The sequence below is a fragment of the Microplitis mediator genome, chromosome 7, assembly GCF_029852145.1.
Source record: "Microplitis mediator isolate UGA2020A chromosome 7, iyMicMedi2.1, whole genome shotgun sequence".
NCBI classification, from domain to species: Eukaryota; Metazoa; Arthropoda; class Insecta; order Hymenoptera; family Braconidae; genus Microplitis; species Microplitis mediator.
Genome location: NC_079975.1, coordinates 17,491,609 through 17,512,810, shown reverse-complemented (window position 1 = coordinate 17,512,810; position 21,202 = coordinate 17,491,609). Strand labels below are relative to the sequence as shown.

Here is a 21,202-nt window from a genome sequence, read left to right as displayed (position 1 = left end):
AGTTTATTTGCGTGTTCTAATCCGCACGACTATAATTTCTGGTTGATGTGAGAGAGTGATGCATTGGGCATCGGCTTTTTATATCTTTACATGAGCCAACACCCTAGAGAAAAGTGGGATAAGGTTTTAGGGCCTTATTCCCAAAAAGAGGGAGTTTCGTTATCATCGTTTGACGCGGATGCTGTTGGGTCAGCAGCCGGACGATGTTTTTCAATGTTTTCACTTTTTCGTGGAAAAACTAATTTCACTTTTTTTATTCTTTTAACAGTCATTATTTGTCGTACAATTATTCTTATCTATTTTTATTCATTAACATTCTTTTGGAAAAATCGTCGGTGATGAATAAATATTCTAGTGCATTAAAAATATCTTATCTATTTGACTATTTTTAGATGCATACGTATTAATATTTATTATAAAGAAAATATATTATTATTAATAATTCCATTTTTTAAATAAATCGATTTAGCGGGTCTCAGGTCGGTCTATTATTATTTAAGATTTAAAAATTGGCAGAGCCATCTGATGAGCAGGCTGGGACGTAACAATTAAATAAATCAACATTTCTTTACATTTAATAACTGTACGGTTAATTTTCATTTTGACGCTAAACAACAATATTATTTTTGTTCTATTATCAGTAATTAAGATCTAAATTTGAAATAATAAAATTAAAATTATATGACAATTAATCAAAAACTTTATTTAAAATGTAACCCGATTATGGATTGATTAAAATTTTTTGATAACTAATATAGTTAAGCTAATTACAATATTTATTTGTAAATTAATAATTTCTCTCCAATGAACTTCGAAAGCAGTCGTTACAAAAAATACTGTTCGATACATATGTCTCAAATGAGACATTCACAGGACTTAATTGAGACACTCGCCAGAATAAATGGCGCGCTTACAACGAGACCGAGTACGCTTACCCCCACTCGCCTAACGGCTCGTAGAGGTAATCTGCGTACTCGGCCCAGCTGTAAACGCGCCGTTCCTTAAGCTCGTGTCTCCATTTTTAAGCCTTGGGAATGTCTCACTTCCCACATATGTATCGAAAATATCTATTATTGTAGCTCAAGAAAATTCGTGTAAATATGAATCAGATCGTGTAATAAATAATAATAAATAAAAATTAGAAAAACAATAAAAATTCAAAAAAATAATGAGTGTGAATGTAGCAGATATCAGACAAATTTAAAATTATTAATAAATAGAGTAACTAATTAATAAAATAAAATTTTTACAAAATGCGCATATAAAAAATTTTGAAATTAATAAATGCATTTTTTATAAATATTTTTTCTTTTAATTATTTACTCTATTTATTTATAATTTAAAATTTGTCTGATGTTTGCTACATTCACACTCGTAAAAAATTGCGTTTTACCGTTTTTATAAACTTTTTTTTTATAGTTTACACAAATAATATTTTTATTCGAAATGCAGTCATAAAAAATAGCTATAGGATTACGAGATCCCTAAAATAAAAATAATTTTTATTGAGAGCTTGTTTTAAAAATAAAATAAAATGAATTATATTTGTCATGTTTTAATAATAAAATAAAAATACAGATATATCAATTACGACCCTACAGAAGTCTTAAATCTTGTCGTACTGACGCTTAAGTTATTCTACTAGCTCTTGCATGATTATTGCGCAATTTTCCGAGAGATAGAGAACCCGGGAATCGTCGTTTTAAAATTTATTTAGATCTTATAAGAAGTCGATTTTTATACTTTTCCTTTATTACTTGGAAAAAAAATAATGTCAGGATTCAAATTGAGTAGGGTCCTCAGCAGCGGCCTCGAAACCTAGAAAAATTGAATAAAACCAATAATCGCAATAATAATTACAGTACTGCATAATTATTTTTTTGTCAACTTAACTTCTTGTTTCAAATTTGCTTGACAACACATTAAAAATTCATAGAATCTTTAACTCCATTGCTCTGTGAAATCAGAAAAGTAAAATTCCAAACTTTGGTTCGTACTGCCCACCCTTAAGACTCACTTATTTTCTAAAATTATTTAACAGTGTGACCTATGACATCCTTTTTTCCTGTTTTCTAAAATAAATGCCTTAAATTTGTACAGCACTGGGGCCATATGACACGTCAAAGATGTTCTGTGATCGAACCAAGTACTCAAGATCATAAAAATCCACTAGCAACTGGTCTATTTTTCCTTTAATATAAAATATACATTTTAAATTTACCCTTTAACGTCGCTTTTAAAAGAAAAAATATAAAATATTATTTTAAGGAGAATAATTATTCTTATTTCCCTGAATATTTTAACATATCAAAGGAAAAAAATAATTAAAAAAAATTCATATTTCGTAATTTCTTTATTTTAAATGCTCTATAATCCTGATAATTTCTTCTTTCAAAAAAAATTCCCATTCGACTCGTCTCAATCATAATGTCATTTATGTTATTTCCACACTTAAGGTGTAAATCTTTAAGTACCCATATAATAAAATCAAATGGTTATCTCATGAAAGGTAGACAAAGTCTCAGTCATTATAGGATTAAAAACATTTAACGAGTAAATCCTCGAGACGTGCAGCTACACCAATACCTATATTGTTCTAAGATAACTTTTGTCCATAGATAAGTGACTCATTTATTAATAACAAAAGCGGAGAGAGCGTGAGAATGGAGAATAGATCATTCGAGAATATTGCTTATCTCGATCCACCCCTCTATGTCAAACGATGCGCGGGCCTACGCCTTGCATTGATAAAGTCTACTCTAATTTTGCTGGATCAAGAGAAATCCAGTCTGAAATATAGAATCATCGAGAGCAGTCAGGCTCATCAAAAACTAAACTTTTTTTTTATCTTCTTGAAGTTATTGTTAAGGACATCTGAACATTATAATAAACTGATTCCAATGTATATTTTCGCATCTCTCGAACTATTTCTTTACAATTGAATAAATCGGATTTAGATATGTTAAATAATATATTCAACCAGTGTATTACGACCACCAACTGGTGGCTGTTCAACCCATACTTAATTATTATTTATCATTATATGTGAGTTCACATTATGTCCATCTTAAATCAACCGACAAACCACGCCAGCGCCAAAACATCAACTAAGACGTAACACAGGGATTGCATAAATTAACTCATGTCGAATATTATTAACGGTACATGTACAAATAAATAAATGGCTTTGATAAATGAATACAGACGTGTTTAATAAATTTTTTTCAAGTTAGATTTATTAATTGTTTTTTATGATGACAACAATAAAATTACATAATGAGACAAAACAAAAAAATTGTTATTTCAAAACATTTTTTATTTCTTAAGAATTGTCGACCTAAAATTATTAATAGTTATTTGACATAAAATTATTCCATCAATTAAAATTAATTAATTTCATATTCTTTAATATTTGATTTTAAATCAACGAAAATGGCAGTTTTTAGAAGTTTATAATTCAAATTGTAAGATATTTTCGATTCATTTCGTACACTTTTATATTAAATAAAAAATGAATTATGAAAAATTGTATTGATATCGCTTTTTGTATTCATTTTTTTTCACATTTACTCAGTTTTATTTTCTTCTTCTTTCATTCGTTTTAATATTCCTCAATCATTCATCCACGAAACATCAAAAAAATACTCAAAAATGCGTCGATGAATAAAATGCGCAGCCATCACCTTGATGATATAATAATATTATATTTATGTCGCATCATATATCTAATAAAAGGCCACAAGTGTAATTATTATAAAACTATGAGTTATTGCGATTTAAAAATATTTCCAATAAATGCCACCAGGGCTGTATTGAAAAGTTGTATCTAGTATACATAAGTATTTTTTTGTTAGTATATCAAGTTGTTGAATATTTATATATTTATGAACATCGCGCATTTACTTTCGATATATACTTGCAATGGTCATGTATTATTGTATTTTTGTAAGCGTTCTAATATAAACATTTTTTTTTTGTCTAAAAAAATATGTTACAAGTCGCAAATATTGAAGAGAAAAATACTGTAGAAAAAGTATGTACACGGGAAAAAAAAATAATACTGCCCTGGCGCATTCGAATTACGGTAATTTACTGCAATTTGCGGCATTTTTACCGTAAGTACTTTGTTTTCTGATTTTTACAGTTTTTACAGTGCAATACTTTACTTTACGGTAAAATACCGTAGGATCGCCGCAATTTTACAGTAAATTGCCGTCCTATTACTGCAAATTTACGGTAAAAGCACCGTACTTTTGCTGTGAAATACCGCACGTTTACCGTAAAATGCGACATTTTTACCGTAAATTACGGTAGCTACCGTAATTTACCGTAGTTCGGATCCACCAGGGTGGTTACTATACTGTATAGTAATTGGCGGAAAATACGTTTAAAAATATTCTAGAAGATTAGCGATTGAGGTTAATCATAAAATTGAGGTATAGTAAAAGTAAACAATGTCTTAAGAAGAATGGTTAGATTTTTGGATAGTAACCAGTGCTATGCTACACATTACAGCCAAAATACGGATAGTTACTGTTTCTACAGTGGATATTCAGTAAACCATTAGACCCTTTGGACATTATCTATAACTGTAACTAAATAAAATATGTTTCAGGTAGTATAGAGCGACATGAAAGGCTACTGCGTTGCATATGATGCTACTATTTGTTATGGTATTAACTCTGTTTTTAAACAGGAGCTGCCGCTAAGGTCTCCATGTCTCACTACAGTAAAACGTTTTTCTTTAGACCACAGTAATAAGACATGTGAACCCTAGCAGCAGCTCCTGTCTGGAATCGAAATTCGTACAATACTGAATAATATTGAATCATAATATCGTGACACAGTAGTCTTTCGCATCAGTTTACAAAACCTGAAACATATAGTTATAAATGCTTATTCAAAAAGTCTGATAAAATGCTAAACATCAACAGCGACTGTAGAAATAGTAACGAGTCTTATTTTCGATATTACTTGTAATGTAGAGCGTAGTTCTAGTTACTATGAAAAAACGTGTTGATCACTCTTATAAGCTCATTCACTTCTCTTCTAGAACCTTTTTCAACATATTTTTCATTGATTACTGTGAAACATAGTAACCAATGCTATTAAGTTTTTTCCGTATAACTAGTACAGATTTGTTTAAATTTATTAAAACCAGGTAGATCTGACCGAATACATAGCGAGCATAGAAAACAAAAATACATCGTAAGAAAAAATAATTTTTTTTAATTTTATTTTTTAGCTGGTAATTAAAAATATTTCGAAAACATTAGAACGTGTGTTAGAAATATCAAAAGTAAATTGTACACCGTTTTTTTCTTATCTCAAACTGTAACTTCTATAATCTTAAAATTGAATTCCGAAGTATGATTACATCTGATGTGTCCATCATGTTTTACATAAAAACAAGTACTATTTTGTTGAATAAATACAAAAATAATGACGAAACAAATCAGTGTTAAAATTATTCATTAGCATTCGGAGTTTTCTTACAGAATGTTAGTCTTAATTTACATATTTTCAAATTGATCGACTCGGCGTTTAGTATTGCCTTTGCGAATTTCGCGTAGAGTTTTATATTTATCGCGTCCCTGACGTACATTTTCTCGGTGAATTTTATCCATCACCGTTTCTTTAGTTTCATCTCGTGATTGTGCAAGATCTTGTTTCAAAGCCTAAAACAAAAAAAAATTGCAATCAAAATTTTTGTCCTTCAGCAGCATATTTTTAAAAGATGAATAATCGCTTACCTTCAGTTGATCATGTAAACGTTCATTTCTTTCTGCAAGAGTACGGCGCTCTTCAACTGGATCGATTATTGATTCATCAGTTGTTAAATCTTTAGTAACGTCACTGTGAGGAGCTTCGTCTTCACCTTCTTCCTCGCCGTCTTCATTTTCTTGGACATGGTGATGATAAGGAGTAGTGTTTGCTTGGAATGCTCTATCTGCTTCTTCTTGACGTAATCTACATAATATCATTAGGGTTAAAAAATTAGTTGAAATTATATATAATATTGTCCTTGAAATAAATTTCATTGTATTCATTGGGCAAAAAGACAGGTGTTAGTAACAGCATTATTTTAAAAAATGTAAATAACATTTATAGATACCTGGCAGCTTCAACTTCTTCTTGTAATCGTCTAGCTTCCGCGTCTTTTACTTCAACTTCTTGTTGGATTCGTGATACTTCTTCTTTTTTGGCTCGGATTTCTTGCTCTAATTTAGCACGTTCAGCAGCTTCCATTTCTTGTGAACGTTCAAGTTTTTCCATCATAACAGTCAATTCCTGTGAAGAATATATACATAAAAAATAAGTTTTATTTTAAACTTTATTTAATTGAAACTTTAAAAAAGTGAGATATTAATTACTTTCTGACGGTCTTCTAGTTCTTCTTTAGCAGCTTGCAACTGTTTCAATTGCTCTTCCAAACGTCTTATGATTTCTTGAGCTTCATTCAATTCAGCTTGCCGCCTATCCATTTCTTCGGACATACTTCGTAGCCTTTCTTCATACTCTTGTTGTTTCTTTTCAGCTCGTTCTCGTGCTGCTATTTCGAGTTGCAACTTTTCACGTTGTTGTTGTTTAGCAATTTTTTCATCCCGAGCTTGAGCCTAATAAAAATTATTTTTATTAATATAAATTTTATAATCATTATACCATAAATGTAATCAAAATAATGTTATTATAAAAATTAACGTTTCGTTCAACTTCCAAAGGAAGTTACTGTTTCTTATGTTGAAAGAATCGAGCGTGTGTCAAAGCGTGGAAACAAAGTCCGAATTAAGCCATAAATAATCATTTTTGCAACGTTTCGGTGGCGATTGATCTTGCAGCAATCAAGTACAATTACAGACTAAAATTTTAGAGAATTTGAAAATGACTTGATCATTAAAATTTTTTTTTTTTTTAAGAAATTATAAAAAAAAATTCGTCATTTTCAAAAATTTCGAAAATAATTTGTTCAACCGATCTCAAAATTGTATGAGATCTAAGCGTCGAAAAACTTTTTTGATTGCTGTGAGATTTATTTGAATTGGCCATTTGTTTAATAGATATAATTAAACAAACGTTTATAAAAATAATAATTTTCAGTTTGTGATATATGTTAAACGAATCAACGAATTTAGTTGTCTTGCGACAAGTGAACGGATTCAAATATTTAGATTTGCCGTTTCACTTGTTTCATTATAAAGTTAACGAATAATTTTATAATGTTTGTCTGAAAAAATAAAATACCTTCATTTGCTGTACATCAATAGTATCAGGTTTACGTCTGCGCATATAAAGTTCATGATTTCCCATACAAAGTACTAAAATTCTTTTATTAATCTTGACTCTTGGTGCGAAGAAAACGAAGTCAGGTGCCTTCTTGTCAATAGGTTTTATTATAAATTTTCTCTCATTAAACGATATATTTCTTATTTCAGACCAAGGGAAACCAATTTTCGGAGTCAACTTATCATCTTTTTCATAAATATTCAAACCTAAAGCATCGACACCCAACCAAAGTTCAGTTCCTTTTTTGTTTCGGATTTCAAAGTAATTTACTCCGTACATTTCTAAATCCTTAAAGAGATAAATAAAAAATTTTATGATTATACGAATGTTGAAGATACTAATGAATGAATATAATAAAGATATAAGAGAAAATATAATGTACCTGAGCAATTTTGAGATATTCCATCATAGCATCTTCGCGAAGCATTCCCCGATGTTCTTGCCACCATGTAGTAATAGAACTTTCCCATTCTTCCTTGCTCATTTTATGCTGATCCATAACTCGTTGAGGGAGAAGACGATCATTGGCAAGAAATCCGGGTATATGAACTACTTTTTGGAAATCACCATGTCTTGCTTGAACTGCATAAGAAGCTAGAAGCACAGATGTTTCTGGAGGACAATAGATTTCATCCGTAAGGATAGCATTCTTTACCTGCAAAATACGGAATTAATTTTTAAAATATCGTTTTATTGTACAGCATTTTTTAAATGATTTTAATTCTTCAACAAAATAGTACATCGCGTAATAAGTGGACTAAGTTAGCCATTGTTTGTAAAACGCAACTGCTTAATATGAGTTGGAAGCACGCAAGCAGAAGCTGCAGGAAAGTGCTTAGTGCACGTTGGAAACGAGTGCTAAAGATATTGTGTTTTACGGATAATGGATTAGTCCACCACTTACGCACTATACTTTATTCAACGCATATCTGGTTATCCTGATTTATTAAACCTATAAATCGAAGTTACAATGTTCGTTATTAGATATTAATTTAGGCGTGAAAATATTTTGTGAGAACTATTAATTAATGTAAAATATGAACAACTAATTAAAAATTTGCAATTAAGTTTGGGAATGTCATTCTAGAATTATTTGACGTCAAAAATTCGTCGGGTCCAATAAGTATAGTAGAGTAAAGTACTCAATAATGGCTTCAAAAGAGTATCATTTACACTGATAGACGTGTTTCTTTAACTCAAGAACAATTTCTGCAGGTAAAGTAAATATGACTCTCATATAAAGGGGAGATAATATACTTTCGGCTCAGGTAAATAAATTTCTTTACTTAAGCTAATTCATAACTTAACTCAAGTTAAGATAGCCGTGGCTCAAGAAATTATTCTTCATTCAAGATACTATAAATCTTAATTCAAACAATAGAGTAGCCTGTTGAAAGGAAAATAATTTCTCAACTCAAGTAGTTGAAAATTTCATACCAAATCAATAATTTCTCAACTTAAAACAAGGAACGTTTTTCGATCAAGTAATAATTCACTTAAATTAAAGCAAAATAATTTAATTGAAAAGCGTTATTGGTAAATAAATAAATTTTACCCTGCCTGAGAATCGAATCCTAGGGACTATTTACGCGAGGATTTAGGACCTCCGCCTTAGCCAATTCGGCTACAGCGGCATATTCAAACGATGAAATCTTTACTAACACTGTTATATCAATGGTTGAGGCAGCATTCGATCCAGCTTAAAGTGCTTCAGAGCTGATTAGATTTCGAAATAGATTAATTTACTAATTTCCAAAATATTCGAGAAAAACGAAAAATAAAAACAATTTTTAACTTCCCGCTAAGAAAATTGAAAATTTTCAAAAATTTGGGAAGTTATTGGTTTGGGTGTGATTTTCGAAAATTGAATTTCTATCAGATCTTGACGTTTTGAAGCTATCCTGACCGATTTTAAGAGGATGTCCGAGTATATGTATGTGTGTATGTACGTACGTACGTATGTATCTGTAACTTTTGAACGGATGAACCGTTTTTGATAGTCAAGGTGTCGATTGATGCGGCTTGTTAATATCTACAAGCTGTGAAAAATTGAGCTTGATCGGTAGAGTGCGTTCAAAGATATTCCAAAAATAAAATTTTTCAAAAATGTTTTTTTAGTTTTCTTGAAATTTCTAAAAAACGACTAGATAAATCAATTCTAAAATCTGATCAGCTTCAGAACTCAAATAAACGCGTTGATTGCCACCTCAACCGCCCCAATCGGTCAATTCGTTTGAGAAATATCGTTGGAGAAAAAATGGTAAGAAACGGTTTTTTTCTATTTCTATATAATGTAACAGGGTTTTCACTACCGGGAATCTACCTAAGTGGCGTCCGAATACACTTACATTTGGCTACCTTGTTCAATAACTATTAAGTTGGGCGCCAGGTGATTTAATCATCACCGATAAACAAATTTCAGATACTACGGTTCAGGGTGGCAGTAACACATCTACTGTTGACAAGAACGTGTACACGCAGAGAAATTTTTAGTGAAAATTACCCAAAACATATGATACTGTGAGGACATGTGGAAAATATCTAAATTTTTCCCATGCACATTATAAAATATATTTCTCGATAGCATGCAAATGAAGTGTAATTTCTACTAGCAACATAATAAAAATTTAGTTACTGGCTAGATGCCCTTACAATACCAAAGTTTATGGGTAATTGTAACTCAAAAATTCTTTGCGTGTATTATACGGTACGCGAACGGTGACTGTGAACACGATAACCAATCGTTTTTTTGACATAATCTGTAACACGGTAATGGTTAATATTTTGAATCGTACTCAGTCGTATGTAAAAACGACCCACTCCTATTATAACAAGAACTAGTAATATGCTAAGATCAGTTTCAACATACTTTACGATCATTCTCGTGTAGCACAGTACTCTCTAAAAATGAATCAGTGAAATTCACTTCGAATTAGTCAATATTCACTGGGAACCAGCTATAAGTATGCCACTGGTTGAATTAGTGGTATACTTATAGCTGTAGAAATAGTAACTATCCACTGATTCGCAGTGAATTTCACTAATTCATTTTTAGAGGGTAGCCATTCCTATCTATTTTTTACCGCGTGCCAGCATCCACAGCAGCTTATAATGTATAGGCAGAAAGTCTGGCTAATTTTTCTTTGTACTTTCTACCTTGATTTAACTGATGTGCTTATCGTCTTAACTGTCATACTGATTTAACTTTTTTAAACTTTTGTTGAACAGAACTTATGTCGAAATCATTTTTCTTTCCACTTCGCCAATATTCAACAGCTCTTAACTTAGTAGCTCGTAGCTACATAGTAGTCGTAGCTTAACTCTTCGTTATCAGAGGTACATGCACCATCAGATAATTCTGATTCAGCAAGTGCAGTTGAATGATTAGTGTCCTCTACGATTTCCATGTCCAAATCTTTAAATGGTTCTTCAAAGTGTAGAGAATCCTATTGTATTAATTCAGCACATGCATATTCATTCATCGCGAATATCAACATACTTTCCAAACTATTTTTTAATTGTATTTCCTCATTACTGATGATTGATTCTGGGATACTTATAGTTTGGAATATTGTTAACAGTAATTTGATAACGTAAATAGGATTCACTCTCATTTTTAATATATGAAAATAAATAATATTGCAAAGTGAGCAACCGACTAGTCCAGTCAAATAAGGATTTTAGATACATGCTGAGGTGGGAAAATGTGGAACGTTTTGAAATTTTGTGAAGTTGTCCGAAACAATATAAATAACTAGAAAAAAACCCTGAGCACCTATTTTTTATAAATAAAAAACGATTATTACACCGCGACCAAGTGAACAAACAGCCCTAAAAGGAAAAATACTCATTGAATCAGATCGTCCAAACTCTCATTCTGAATGGAAAGAGTCATGGAAATTATGTACCAAATTTCAAATCTAACTATTTAAAACTTTCTTTCGAGCTCTGGCTTAGCTCGATAGCTCAATTCGCAAAAAATTTGTTGCTCGAGCTCAAGTGGTTCTCATGATCCGGCTCGACGAGATACGCGAGCGCGGACCTGTCATAGCAACATTAGATAAAGCCGCGTTGTGCGAACCGCTTGAGCTTGAGCAGCTGGTGCAAGTTGAACGAAAAACTCGTGCGAATAAAAATTTAAAAATCAATCGTTATTCGTAAGAAAATGACACTTCTTTGCAGTAAACTGATGCTTAAGAAAATGGCGCTCATTTTAAATTACAATGACACGACTTATTTTAAAATATCTCTATGAAAATTACTAAGGCCTTGTGTGTCAGTACGCAAATTCACAGTCCGATTCATTACAATAAAAACCATTTCACTAATGTTCTTTTTTACCCGATTTACCTCATGATCCAAAATAGAGACTTTATCAAAATCAAACATATAACCCAAATCAAAATGATGAGTTGCTAAAGTAAAGGGCTTCCTCCACTTACTTTCTTTCGGTTTCTCAACAAGCTATTATCTGCTTGTTCAGTCCCTGATAGATTTTCTACTTTCCGAGCTGTGGGACGCTCCGATTATTTAAGCCAAATCGAAAATGGAGGACAGCTCGGGAATGGGAAACGGTAATAGTTAGTCAATAGTCTAGGTCCATTCTTTGCCTGGTTAGGTTTATACTTATCCAAAGCTTGTTTAACCAGGGCTCTTGGATAAGCGTTTTTAATAGCACATTCATCACTTTGATACGGTTTTCTCCATGAAAGTCTTCATGCCTGAGTTAAAAGGCTCTATCCATTAAGCCTTTTATCATGCCCATTTTTTGACCCATAGTATGGTTCGAATAATAGTTAATCAACCTATTCGAATTGGTGGGCTCTGTATACCAGATGATAATTAATATCAACTGTTTTATACGCAGCTGAGTGCATTTGTCATCTTTTTTCATGTAGATTATTATCCACTTAGTAGTTTGAAAAAAATGTTTAAAATTTTGTAAGTATATGAAACCTCAAAATTAACACTTAAGATGGTCAAGTTCAGGGATCCATTTTACCCCCTGAAAACATTTTTTCACCGAAAAAAAAAATAATATCTTAGAATATGATGTAGGATGACATATTTCAGCCGCAACAAAATCAGAGAGGGACACCTCCAATATCTCCTTTGTACATCCAAATATGTAGCCATCAGAATAAGTTAGAATGGAAAAAGAATATTTAACATAATTACACAAAATTTTTCAACTGAAAATAAATATTCTTGGTTCAAGACAATTTTCTTAAAAGCCTTAATTTCTCGGATAAAGTAGAAATCTCTGACCAAGCCGAATTTTCTTTAACCAAGACAAATTCTCTTGGCTCGAGAAAATCTTGACTTGGTTCCCGAGAACATTTGTCTTCCAAAATATTTTCTTGATTTGATACAACTTTTGTTTGTGTATTATTGTCAATATATAACATAATTTTTAATCTACACTTGAGAATCTGTCATTAAAAAAATAATGGCATGAAATATAATATCACATACTTGAAGATAAAACAGACGAAGTGTGATGTCTTGAATTATTTCTTCAGCAACATCTTCGGGGTAGAATTTCGCTCGGAACTTGAACTGCAAAGGATTTTCTTTTTTGACTTCTTGGCTCATAACCTGAAAAAATAAAAAAAAAAATGGGTAAAGGAATAACGATAAAGATGATAGTAAAAAGAAGATATAATATCAAATAGAAATCAAAAGTGAACATGCTTCAAAATTTTTTTGTAATTTGTCATTTTTAAGGAGGTTGAGGCGTTAACGGCAACGATGAAAAAAACTTTGAAAAATTTATTTCCACAGATTTAGTAATTTGAAAATTTTTTTCTAACAATTACACGCCTTATGGAAAACATGTTGATTCACTACACTAAAACACATTTTATATTATAACCTATAAGAAAATAAAATTAGCAATACGAAAATCAAACATGAAAGACAATGACATTTCGCGATAATTTTTGATGGTTTTAAAATTCAATTAGAAAGTTTTTCCTTAGAAAAAATAATAATAATTGTGGCTACTTTTGGAAGATTGACAACGTATGCTTATCGAAGCGGCGACGCTGCATTTTTAAGTAAATGGCGGAAAATTTAAAAGTTTTCTGTGATATATTATCTGAGACCCGTATCTATAACAGCTAACTCAAGAAAAGACAAATACTATCTATCTACAGTAGAATCACCATAATGTAACTCTCCGTAGTGTTACTCTCTTTCTAAATTTACCAAGATTCTCTCCTTAATGTTAACAATCCTGTCTCTCACCAAGTTTCTTTGCGCGACCATTCAAAAAATCTGGAAACCGCTTGAATCGGCGGTTCACACCAGAAACTTCCCACTCTTTTCGAGCTCAAAGAGCTCCAAAACATTATTTTCAATACATGTTCAGGCTCTTTGAGCTTGACAATACTCCCGTGCTTAGGAAAAGGGCAGTAACTTCACTTACTGCTTTTCTATTTAACTAATGTTAAATTAGCATTGGTAAGATAGAAAGGCAGTAAGTGAATTTACTACCCTTTTCCTAAGCACGGCAGAATACCTTCGAGTACTTTTGTATTTTCGAGCTCTTTCAGATCAAAAAAAGTCAGGTTTCGTATTAATCTCTGAGCATTCAACAAATTAAAAATATTCAATAAGGATCTCTTTGTAACGTTTTGCTCACGATTATGCTCAATAAATTCGATGTTTTGAGGAAGAAAATGATAGAAATGATCAAGATGGAGAGTTATATAAGTTTTAAATCTAACTAAAGCGTTAATATGTGAAATATTCGGAAAAAAATGCCAGACAGTGATTCTTCAAAACTTTTGTTGATGAAGTTATTTAAACTAACGAAATGGTTGCAATAAATTACATTATGCGTTATCTGAGCTGAATTGAGTAAATTGTTATTTTGTTCATTTATCAAGCATGATCGTGAGTAAGACTTTAAAAAATGATCCTTATTGATTATTTTCAATTTCTTGAATGTTCAGAGATTAATACGAAACTCAAACTCAAAAACAGTGGGAAGGTTCAGGACTGGCTCACAGGATCAACCGGTTTCCAGATTTTTTTTTTTGCTAATATCTTATAAACCTATTGATTTAGAGTAGAGCTGTGCGCGAAAATTTTATAGGAAATTCCATTCTCTACAAATAAAAAATATCGTTGAGTTTGACCTCTGAAGTAGATATTTAAAAAAATATTGAACTTCAAAATTTTACAAATAAAAAGTATTAATGAAATATCAAAAAATTATTACTTTCAAACATCGATATTATGTACGCAACAAAGAAAACTTACAAAATAAAACCTCAGTTATATTATAAAATTTTATCAAGCTTAAATTACACAGTAAAAAATATTGTGTATTTGTGTCGAAAACGGTTTGTGTTAAAAATTGTAGTGTGTTAAACTAACACAAAGTTTGTGTCACTTTTTTTTGTAACATAAAAAATGTGTTATACACTCTTTATTAACACATTTTGTGTGTTACTCTGGAATATTTTGCACCCTCTTGTGGCGATATTTCAACATTATCTTTGTGTTAAAAAGGGGTTACACAAAGTTTGTGTCGAAATTTCAACACAAATTTTGTGTCAACCGTTTTTAACACACAAACTGTGTTGATTTTACACAATATTTTTTACTGTCTACAAGTAGGAACTGTAAACTTTGCTACTTAAATTGCAATATTTTTATTTTTACATAAAATTTAAAAATTGCAGCATAGATTGCAACTTTTACAAATTTTGAACTCGAAGAGCTCATTTTTTCAGTTTCTACTGTCATATTTCTCGTTTTATTTTTTTTGTACGAGTTGTAAAAATTAACAACACGGGGTAAAATAATCGATCAAAAGTTAACTAATGGATTACATTTTTGTTTTTTCGTATAATATTTATGAGTGATTTTCTAATAACTGTGATTTTTTATGTTCAGTACTTCATTTGAAATTAAAAGTCAATTTTTTTTACTATTCTATCTTTTTTTAATTAAAACAATTTTTGATACAAAAATTTGAATGATTGCGAAAAAAAAAAAAAAAAAATTAACCTCGAAAAATCTAGCCTTTGATTTTGAGCAAAAGCAACAATTTTTATTATTTGGAATTCAGTGAAAGAAAAATCGCAGCAGCTTAAATTTCGAAGGGCTTTTTCAGGATGTTTTGTGTTAAAAAAAAAATAATAATGAACAAGAATATTCTCGGTATAGTAATTATTTGCCAAGATATTTCAATTTAAACGAATATCCCTAAAGACACATATTTTAGCCTTTTCTTAATTACATTTTTCGCCTCGTAAAAAATTTTGTGAATTAAAAAACAAGGGTAATGTCTCGTAGAGGGTAGTTTTGTTTTTTAAACGTCACTTAAATTTTTTTTCCCATCGTCAGTTGTCGATTAATTAATTATCAGAGTCAAAATGTCATTTTTGCTTCGAATGGTGACAATTTACCGAAAAAAGTATCATGCGAAACTTATGAACCCCTAATTAAACAGAAATAATCAAACTAAAAGAGGTTTGAAGTGGAATTATTAAAATAAAACATTCATTGAAAATCGTGGACCTTTTCAAGACAAGAAAAATCTCTGAAAGGTTTTTACCGCTGATATTCTTTGTGATTACCCGAAAATTATCAATGATAAAAAAATTCAAACTCGGGATCTGAAGACTAGAAACAAATCTTCAGTTTGTTTTTTCTTTGAATGGTGTACGATGATTTTTTGCTAAATTAAAGCCTTGGAAATCATCCATAAATTTAGGTTTATTTAAAATATTTTTTTTATTTTTTGACCAGTTTACTATTATTCAAAGACATAACAATACATCGTGAAAAAATTAAAGAACATTAAGTTACTATTGTACTATCATAGAAAATTAAAAATAGTGAAAAGTTTTTAACAAGAGTGGTATGATTATTGTTTTTCCTCCAGTATGAGTATTTTTGTAAATCAGTTAAAATTGTTTCAGTTTCTTCATGTGATTTTAGTTTAATAAACTGTTATTTTGTATTCTTTCACTCAGGGAAAGTGTTGAGTATGCCCCAACACATGCTTGAGCAAAAGTCTGGTGCCAGTGCTTTGAGCAAAACCCCGAGTCACTAGTGTCTTTTTCTATGTATGGGTCTTGCGCAAGATCATGTAGTAAGAAATCGTCATCAAGACTTGTACATAATTTGCTCAAGGCATTCTACACAAGAATATTAAGGTTATCTTAGATACGGCGCAATTAAAATGTTTCTGGCGCATTTTTTGCACCAGTCTTATAGTAGGTACTTACGCAAGACTTGCTCAAGGCTTATGGTCAATTTTGAGTCTTGAGCAAGCCCTGCGCAACTATTTTCAACTATAGTCTTCCTCCAGAATTGAGATATAATCTGGTTCGAATTTCGTGTGTAAGGCTTGCACTAGACTTGCTATTGAAATCTAGCCACAAGTATCTGCAGCAAGACACTTAGGTAGGAAAAGACACTAACGTCTATCGAACATGAGACCAGGCTTGCACAAGCCTTGAACAAGATTGTTATATGGGACGTCATTCTTGAAATTAAAATTCATTAAAATAAATATTATACTCAATAATTTCGATAAACTAAAAAGTTAAAAACACAAAAAATTATCGTTGGAAATTTTAATTTCACCCATAAGAAAGCATAATTAATTACTTTTCTCTTTCACTTAATTCATTCACTTATATATCATCAAAGTTGTTGCAAAATACTTTTAAAGTATTTGTATTGTATGTTAGTAAAGTCGAGAAATTCCATAGATTTGTGGTTATAGCTGAAAGAAGTTAGAAAATCCATTTTTTTCAAGACTGAGATCGTTTCAACAGTTTCTATGAAATAAAAAAAATGTAATGAACTTGGCCTGAAATCTGTTTTGTTAGTTCGGGGATTTTACATGATTTGCGCCACATAATTTATACTTTAATGAACTTATGTCACTTATTACTTTCTCATAAACTATAGTGTCAAGTAAGTTAGAATATTTAATATACGATATTTCGTTTATATTTCAAGAAAATGATTTAATGGAAAAAATTATAATATGTATAGAAATATTTAAATTTTAAAATGAAAAGTGTTATGTATTTTATTTTTGTGACATTGGTTAATGAATTAGTAAAGTTAAAGCAAGAGTGCTAATAAGCAAAAGACAACAATTGGATAAAAAGATAAGAAAACATGCCTCATAAAAATACGAGTTGAGAGAAATGTCAAGATTTTTGCTATGGGTAAATTAAAATTCTCTTTCAATTAACTCATAAAAAAAATTATACAAGAGATTTGTTTTTTAATTAAAAAATTAATAAATTATTACTTGAGCTAAAAAATATCCATTTGTTAACAGTAAAGACGTAATTGAATAATGGAAATCTTACGTGCCAGATATTTCTTCGACCACATGGTAACACCTGCAATGATTTATCATAAATTTCGTTACTTCAACATTAGTGTGAAGCGCAGTCAAAGAAATTATTTATTCCTAAGCTTAATACGTTTTTCATGTTTTATACAATGATAAAATACAACTTAGCTAATTATTTAAATTTTGAAAATATATAAATATAGGGTGCAAAGCGTATAAATATATAATATGTGAGTATATGTTTTTTTATATTTTATTAAAGATAATCCTTACCCTAGATAAAAATGAAAGTCCAGTCTTCCAGTTGTTAGCATTTTTGTTGGCATGCGTTTAAAGAGAATAGAAAATATATTATAGTTAAAATTTCCCAAATTTAGTATCAAACTAATATATATTATTAATATAATACTTTTGCATAATTATAAATGTCTTTAAAATTAATAGATAGATAGCATTAAATTTACACTTTCTACAGAAATATTAAATAATATAGTCAAATACCGATGATTACGATATCAAGATTAACAACATGTGTATTTAACATTCTTAAAAAAGGTTAATCATTCAATACCAAATATTTTAAATAAGAAATATGTGATTAAAATTATCATGTCTTCAACAGCAACCCTTAATTACTTCGGCCACTTTAATATTAAATTATGAAGGTGCAAGGAGAAAAAAATGTAGTAAATTTTACTAAAAAATATGAGAATAATTACTAAATTTAGATAGTATTCTTGAAACGCTTATGATTTATATAAAAAATTCATAAACAGCCCTAGCAGACCTTATTTACCATAAATTAACGGTATTTTTACCGCAAATTACCGTAAATATGCCACAGAATAGGTAAATTACCGTGAAATTCGGGCGGATTTACCTAATTTACGGTAAGCTGCGGTAATTTATGGTAAATGGGTAAATTACGCTGGGTTTACCGTAAATCACGACGGGTTCACCATAAACTAAGGTATTTTTGCCGTAGATTACCGTCATTTTACCGCAGAATACGGTAAATCTACCTTAAAAACTCGGGTGGATTACCGAATTACCGTAATTTGGGTCCGTTAGGGAGATATTTTGCAAGTCGTATAGTAATTTCTCAAAGGCTGATGTTGGAGAACTTACTATACTGTTTAGTACATTCTATATGTTAGTTATGAAGTTTTAAAAGCATAATTAGTAATAACTGCAGGTCATTCAATAATTTCTCATATACTGATTTTATAGTACACGTGTGCACGTTTTGTAATAAACACCCGTTTTTCCCCGCAGAAAAGTGGCCAAAAAAGAAAGAAAAAGATAGCAAAAAAGTTCCCACTCCCGTTTTTTTTTTCGAAAAAAAAGAAGTTCAATTTCAGTTAAATTCGGTAAAAAAAAAAAAGTTCAAAAAAAGTTCGAAAATACTTGCATTTTTCATAAAAAAAAAATATATATATATTTTCCCAATTTTAGTTAATATGATTGTGGCAAAAAAAATTTAAGAAAAAGACTAAGTTTCCGTTAAATTTGAAAAAAAAAAAAAAAAAATTTCAATTTTTTCAAAGTTTTCCATAAAGTAACGTTACCTTCAGTAATGCTGTTCGGTTGAACTGTCGTGCAGTTGAAGTATCGTCGGTTTTTTAAAAAAAATTTTTTATAATTAATATTCTCCAAAACTTTCTATCCGAGTGAAATTTACTCTGAGGAGATTAGATAAATAAATAATCATCTGCTCCGGGAAAACTCCCCTTCGAAGTAAATTTCACAAATTTTTCTCAGTGTAGCTAATTCCCAGTGCATATTCACTAATTCGCAGTAAATTTCACTAGTTCATTTTTAGAGGGTATCCAATCTAAATTTTTATGAAATTTCGAATATTACAACCTCCAAGGACAGTGTTCAATTCTTGGAATGGGTTGTATTTAATTCGTAATATATTTGCATTACTTATACTATATGTTATTTACGTGTTGCATGCAAAACACTTTATGAAAGTTACAATAAATATCTGTATATTAAATTATATCGATAAAACGAATATATTGATTAAGGGTTTTATTTTCTTATAAATGTATATATTATTATAAACGAATAGTATAAAAAGATTTATTGTTAATTCATCATAACATAATAGTTGATATTGTAGTTTCTCGAATTTATAAGAAAAATTGTAAAATTTTAAAATTAGTATAAATTTAGTTAATGTAAGAGAGACCATGTAAAAAATAATACAAAATTAAAATTTGTATTAAATAAATAAAATCATTAGAATTTCGAATTAATACTAAATCACTCGCGAGTGGAAATTTAAGAATCGATTTGATCGTGAAAGTTTTCAATCTCTTTGAGGTTCGATTTACCTCCTGAAAATACTACAGCTGATATTTATTGCCCTTCGTCGAATGTGTGGATACTCAGTGGGTCCACCAACCGACGGGAAATAGTCAATCACCTACTTATTATACATGGATGATCTGAAGGTGTATGTTCCTGATGAGGAACACCTTCAGACAACCTTGAACATCGTAGCAGAGTATACACGGGATGTCCGCATGCCGTTTGGGTTGGACAAATGTGCAGTCGTTAATCTGGTGAAGGATAAGTGCCCTGATTCACCTGGAGATATCGAGTTAGTAGATGGAAGTGTCATTAACATCTTGACACCGAAGAGTCTAACAAATATCTTGGGATAGACGAGAGTCTCATGCAGGAAGTCTCTAAAATCAAAATGACTTTCTGCAGCGAGTATGTGCGGAGACTCCGAAAAATCTGGTCACCAGAGCTTTCCGTAAAGAATAAAGCCACCACAACAAACATGCTTGTCTCAGCACTACTCTACTCTTTCGGTATCCTTAAATGGACCCGAAAGGAGCTAAGAGATTTCGATATGAAGACACGCAAAGTCAAAAACATGAATTGGAGCATCCGCATTGTTCAGTCACTAGATTATATCCTCCGGAACATCGATGAAAGAGGTCTACAGAGCCTGGAGTGTCTGTATAATCGTTTGGTTTTGGGTGTAACATATGAAGTAGTCAATTTCACCCCAGATGAAAACGACTTCCTTATGCAAATTGATCATAGTCATAAGGGAGCATTTTTATACGAGGCAGCAATGTACGCAGCAAAAACCCTTGGTCTCGGAAGAGTAAACCCTCTTGTAAAACTCCCTAAAGAGGAATATAAGAGTGTCATCAGGAATACTGAGCAGCAAAAACTGCTTAGGACACACATGAACAAGTCCATGCACAGCTTGTTCTTAAAACACGTGCGTGATCATGGCTTGTCCATCCAGCTGACATTTTCTTTCCTGAAGTCAGCTAGCTTGATGTCCAAAACTGAAGGGTATATTTTTGCCTGTCAAGATGGTGTCATCAACACTTTCGAATAACATGCGAAAATGCTCCAGATGCAGCTACCCGACACATTGTGTAAGATATGAAAGCAATAACCTGAGACGCTCATGCATTTCTTACCAGCATGTTCTGTGCTGGCTAGGAATACATACATCCAACTTCGTAATGCTGCTTTGCGAGTATTTTAGTATCACCTTCGACACACGCACGGTATCGATAAGACACCAGTGCTGCCTTATCT

General features: G+C 30.9%; 1 protein-coding gene across 3 annotated transcripts in view; it reads right to left on the bottom strand.

Annotated features, from left to right (window-relative positions):
- Window positions 1-3,295: 3,295 nt before the first annotated feature.
- LOC130672520 (moesin/ezrin/radixin homolog 1) overlaps window positions 3,296-21,202 on the bottom strand; it is a 37,628-nt gene continuing 19,721 nt past the window's right edge. Inside the window, exons 1-8 of one of the 3 annotated variants that reach the window (XM_057477176.1) lie at window positions 17,637-17,655; window positions 12,760-12,882; window positions 7,667-7,939; window positions 7,243-7,572; window positions 6,375-6,617; window positions 6,116-6,291; window positions 5,754-5,970; window positions 3,296-5,678 (exon numbers count right to left, since the gene is read on the bottom strand). In XM_057477176.1, the coding sequence (XP_057333159.1) occupies window positions 5,514-5,678; window positions 5,754-5,970; window positions 6,116-6,291; window positions 6,375-6,617; window positions 7,243-7,572; window positions 7,667-7,939; window positions 12,760-12,879 (1,524 nt within the window). In that variant the 5' untranslated portion in view covers window positions 12,880-12,882; window positions 17,637-17,655 and the 3' untranslated portion in view covers window positions 3,296-5,513. Of the gene's footprint in view, window positions 5,679-5,753; window positions 5,971-6,115; window positions 6,292-6,374; window positions 6,618-7,242; window positions 7,573-7,666; window positions 7,940-12,759; window positions 12,883-17,575; window positions 17,595-17,636; window positions 17,656-21,202 lie in introns of those variants that run through there. The other 2 variants (XM_057477178.1, XM_057477177.1) reach the window with 2 other exon arrangements.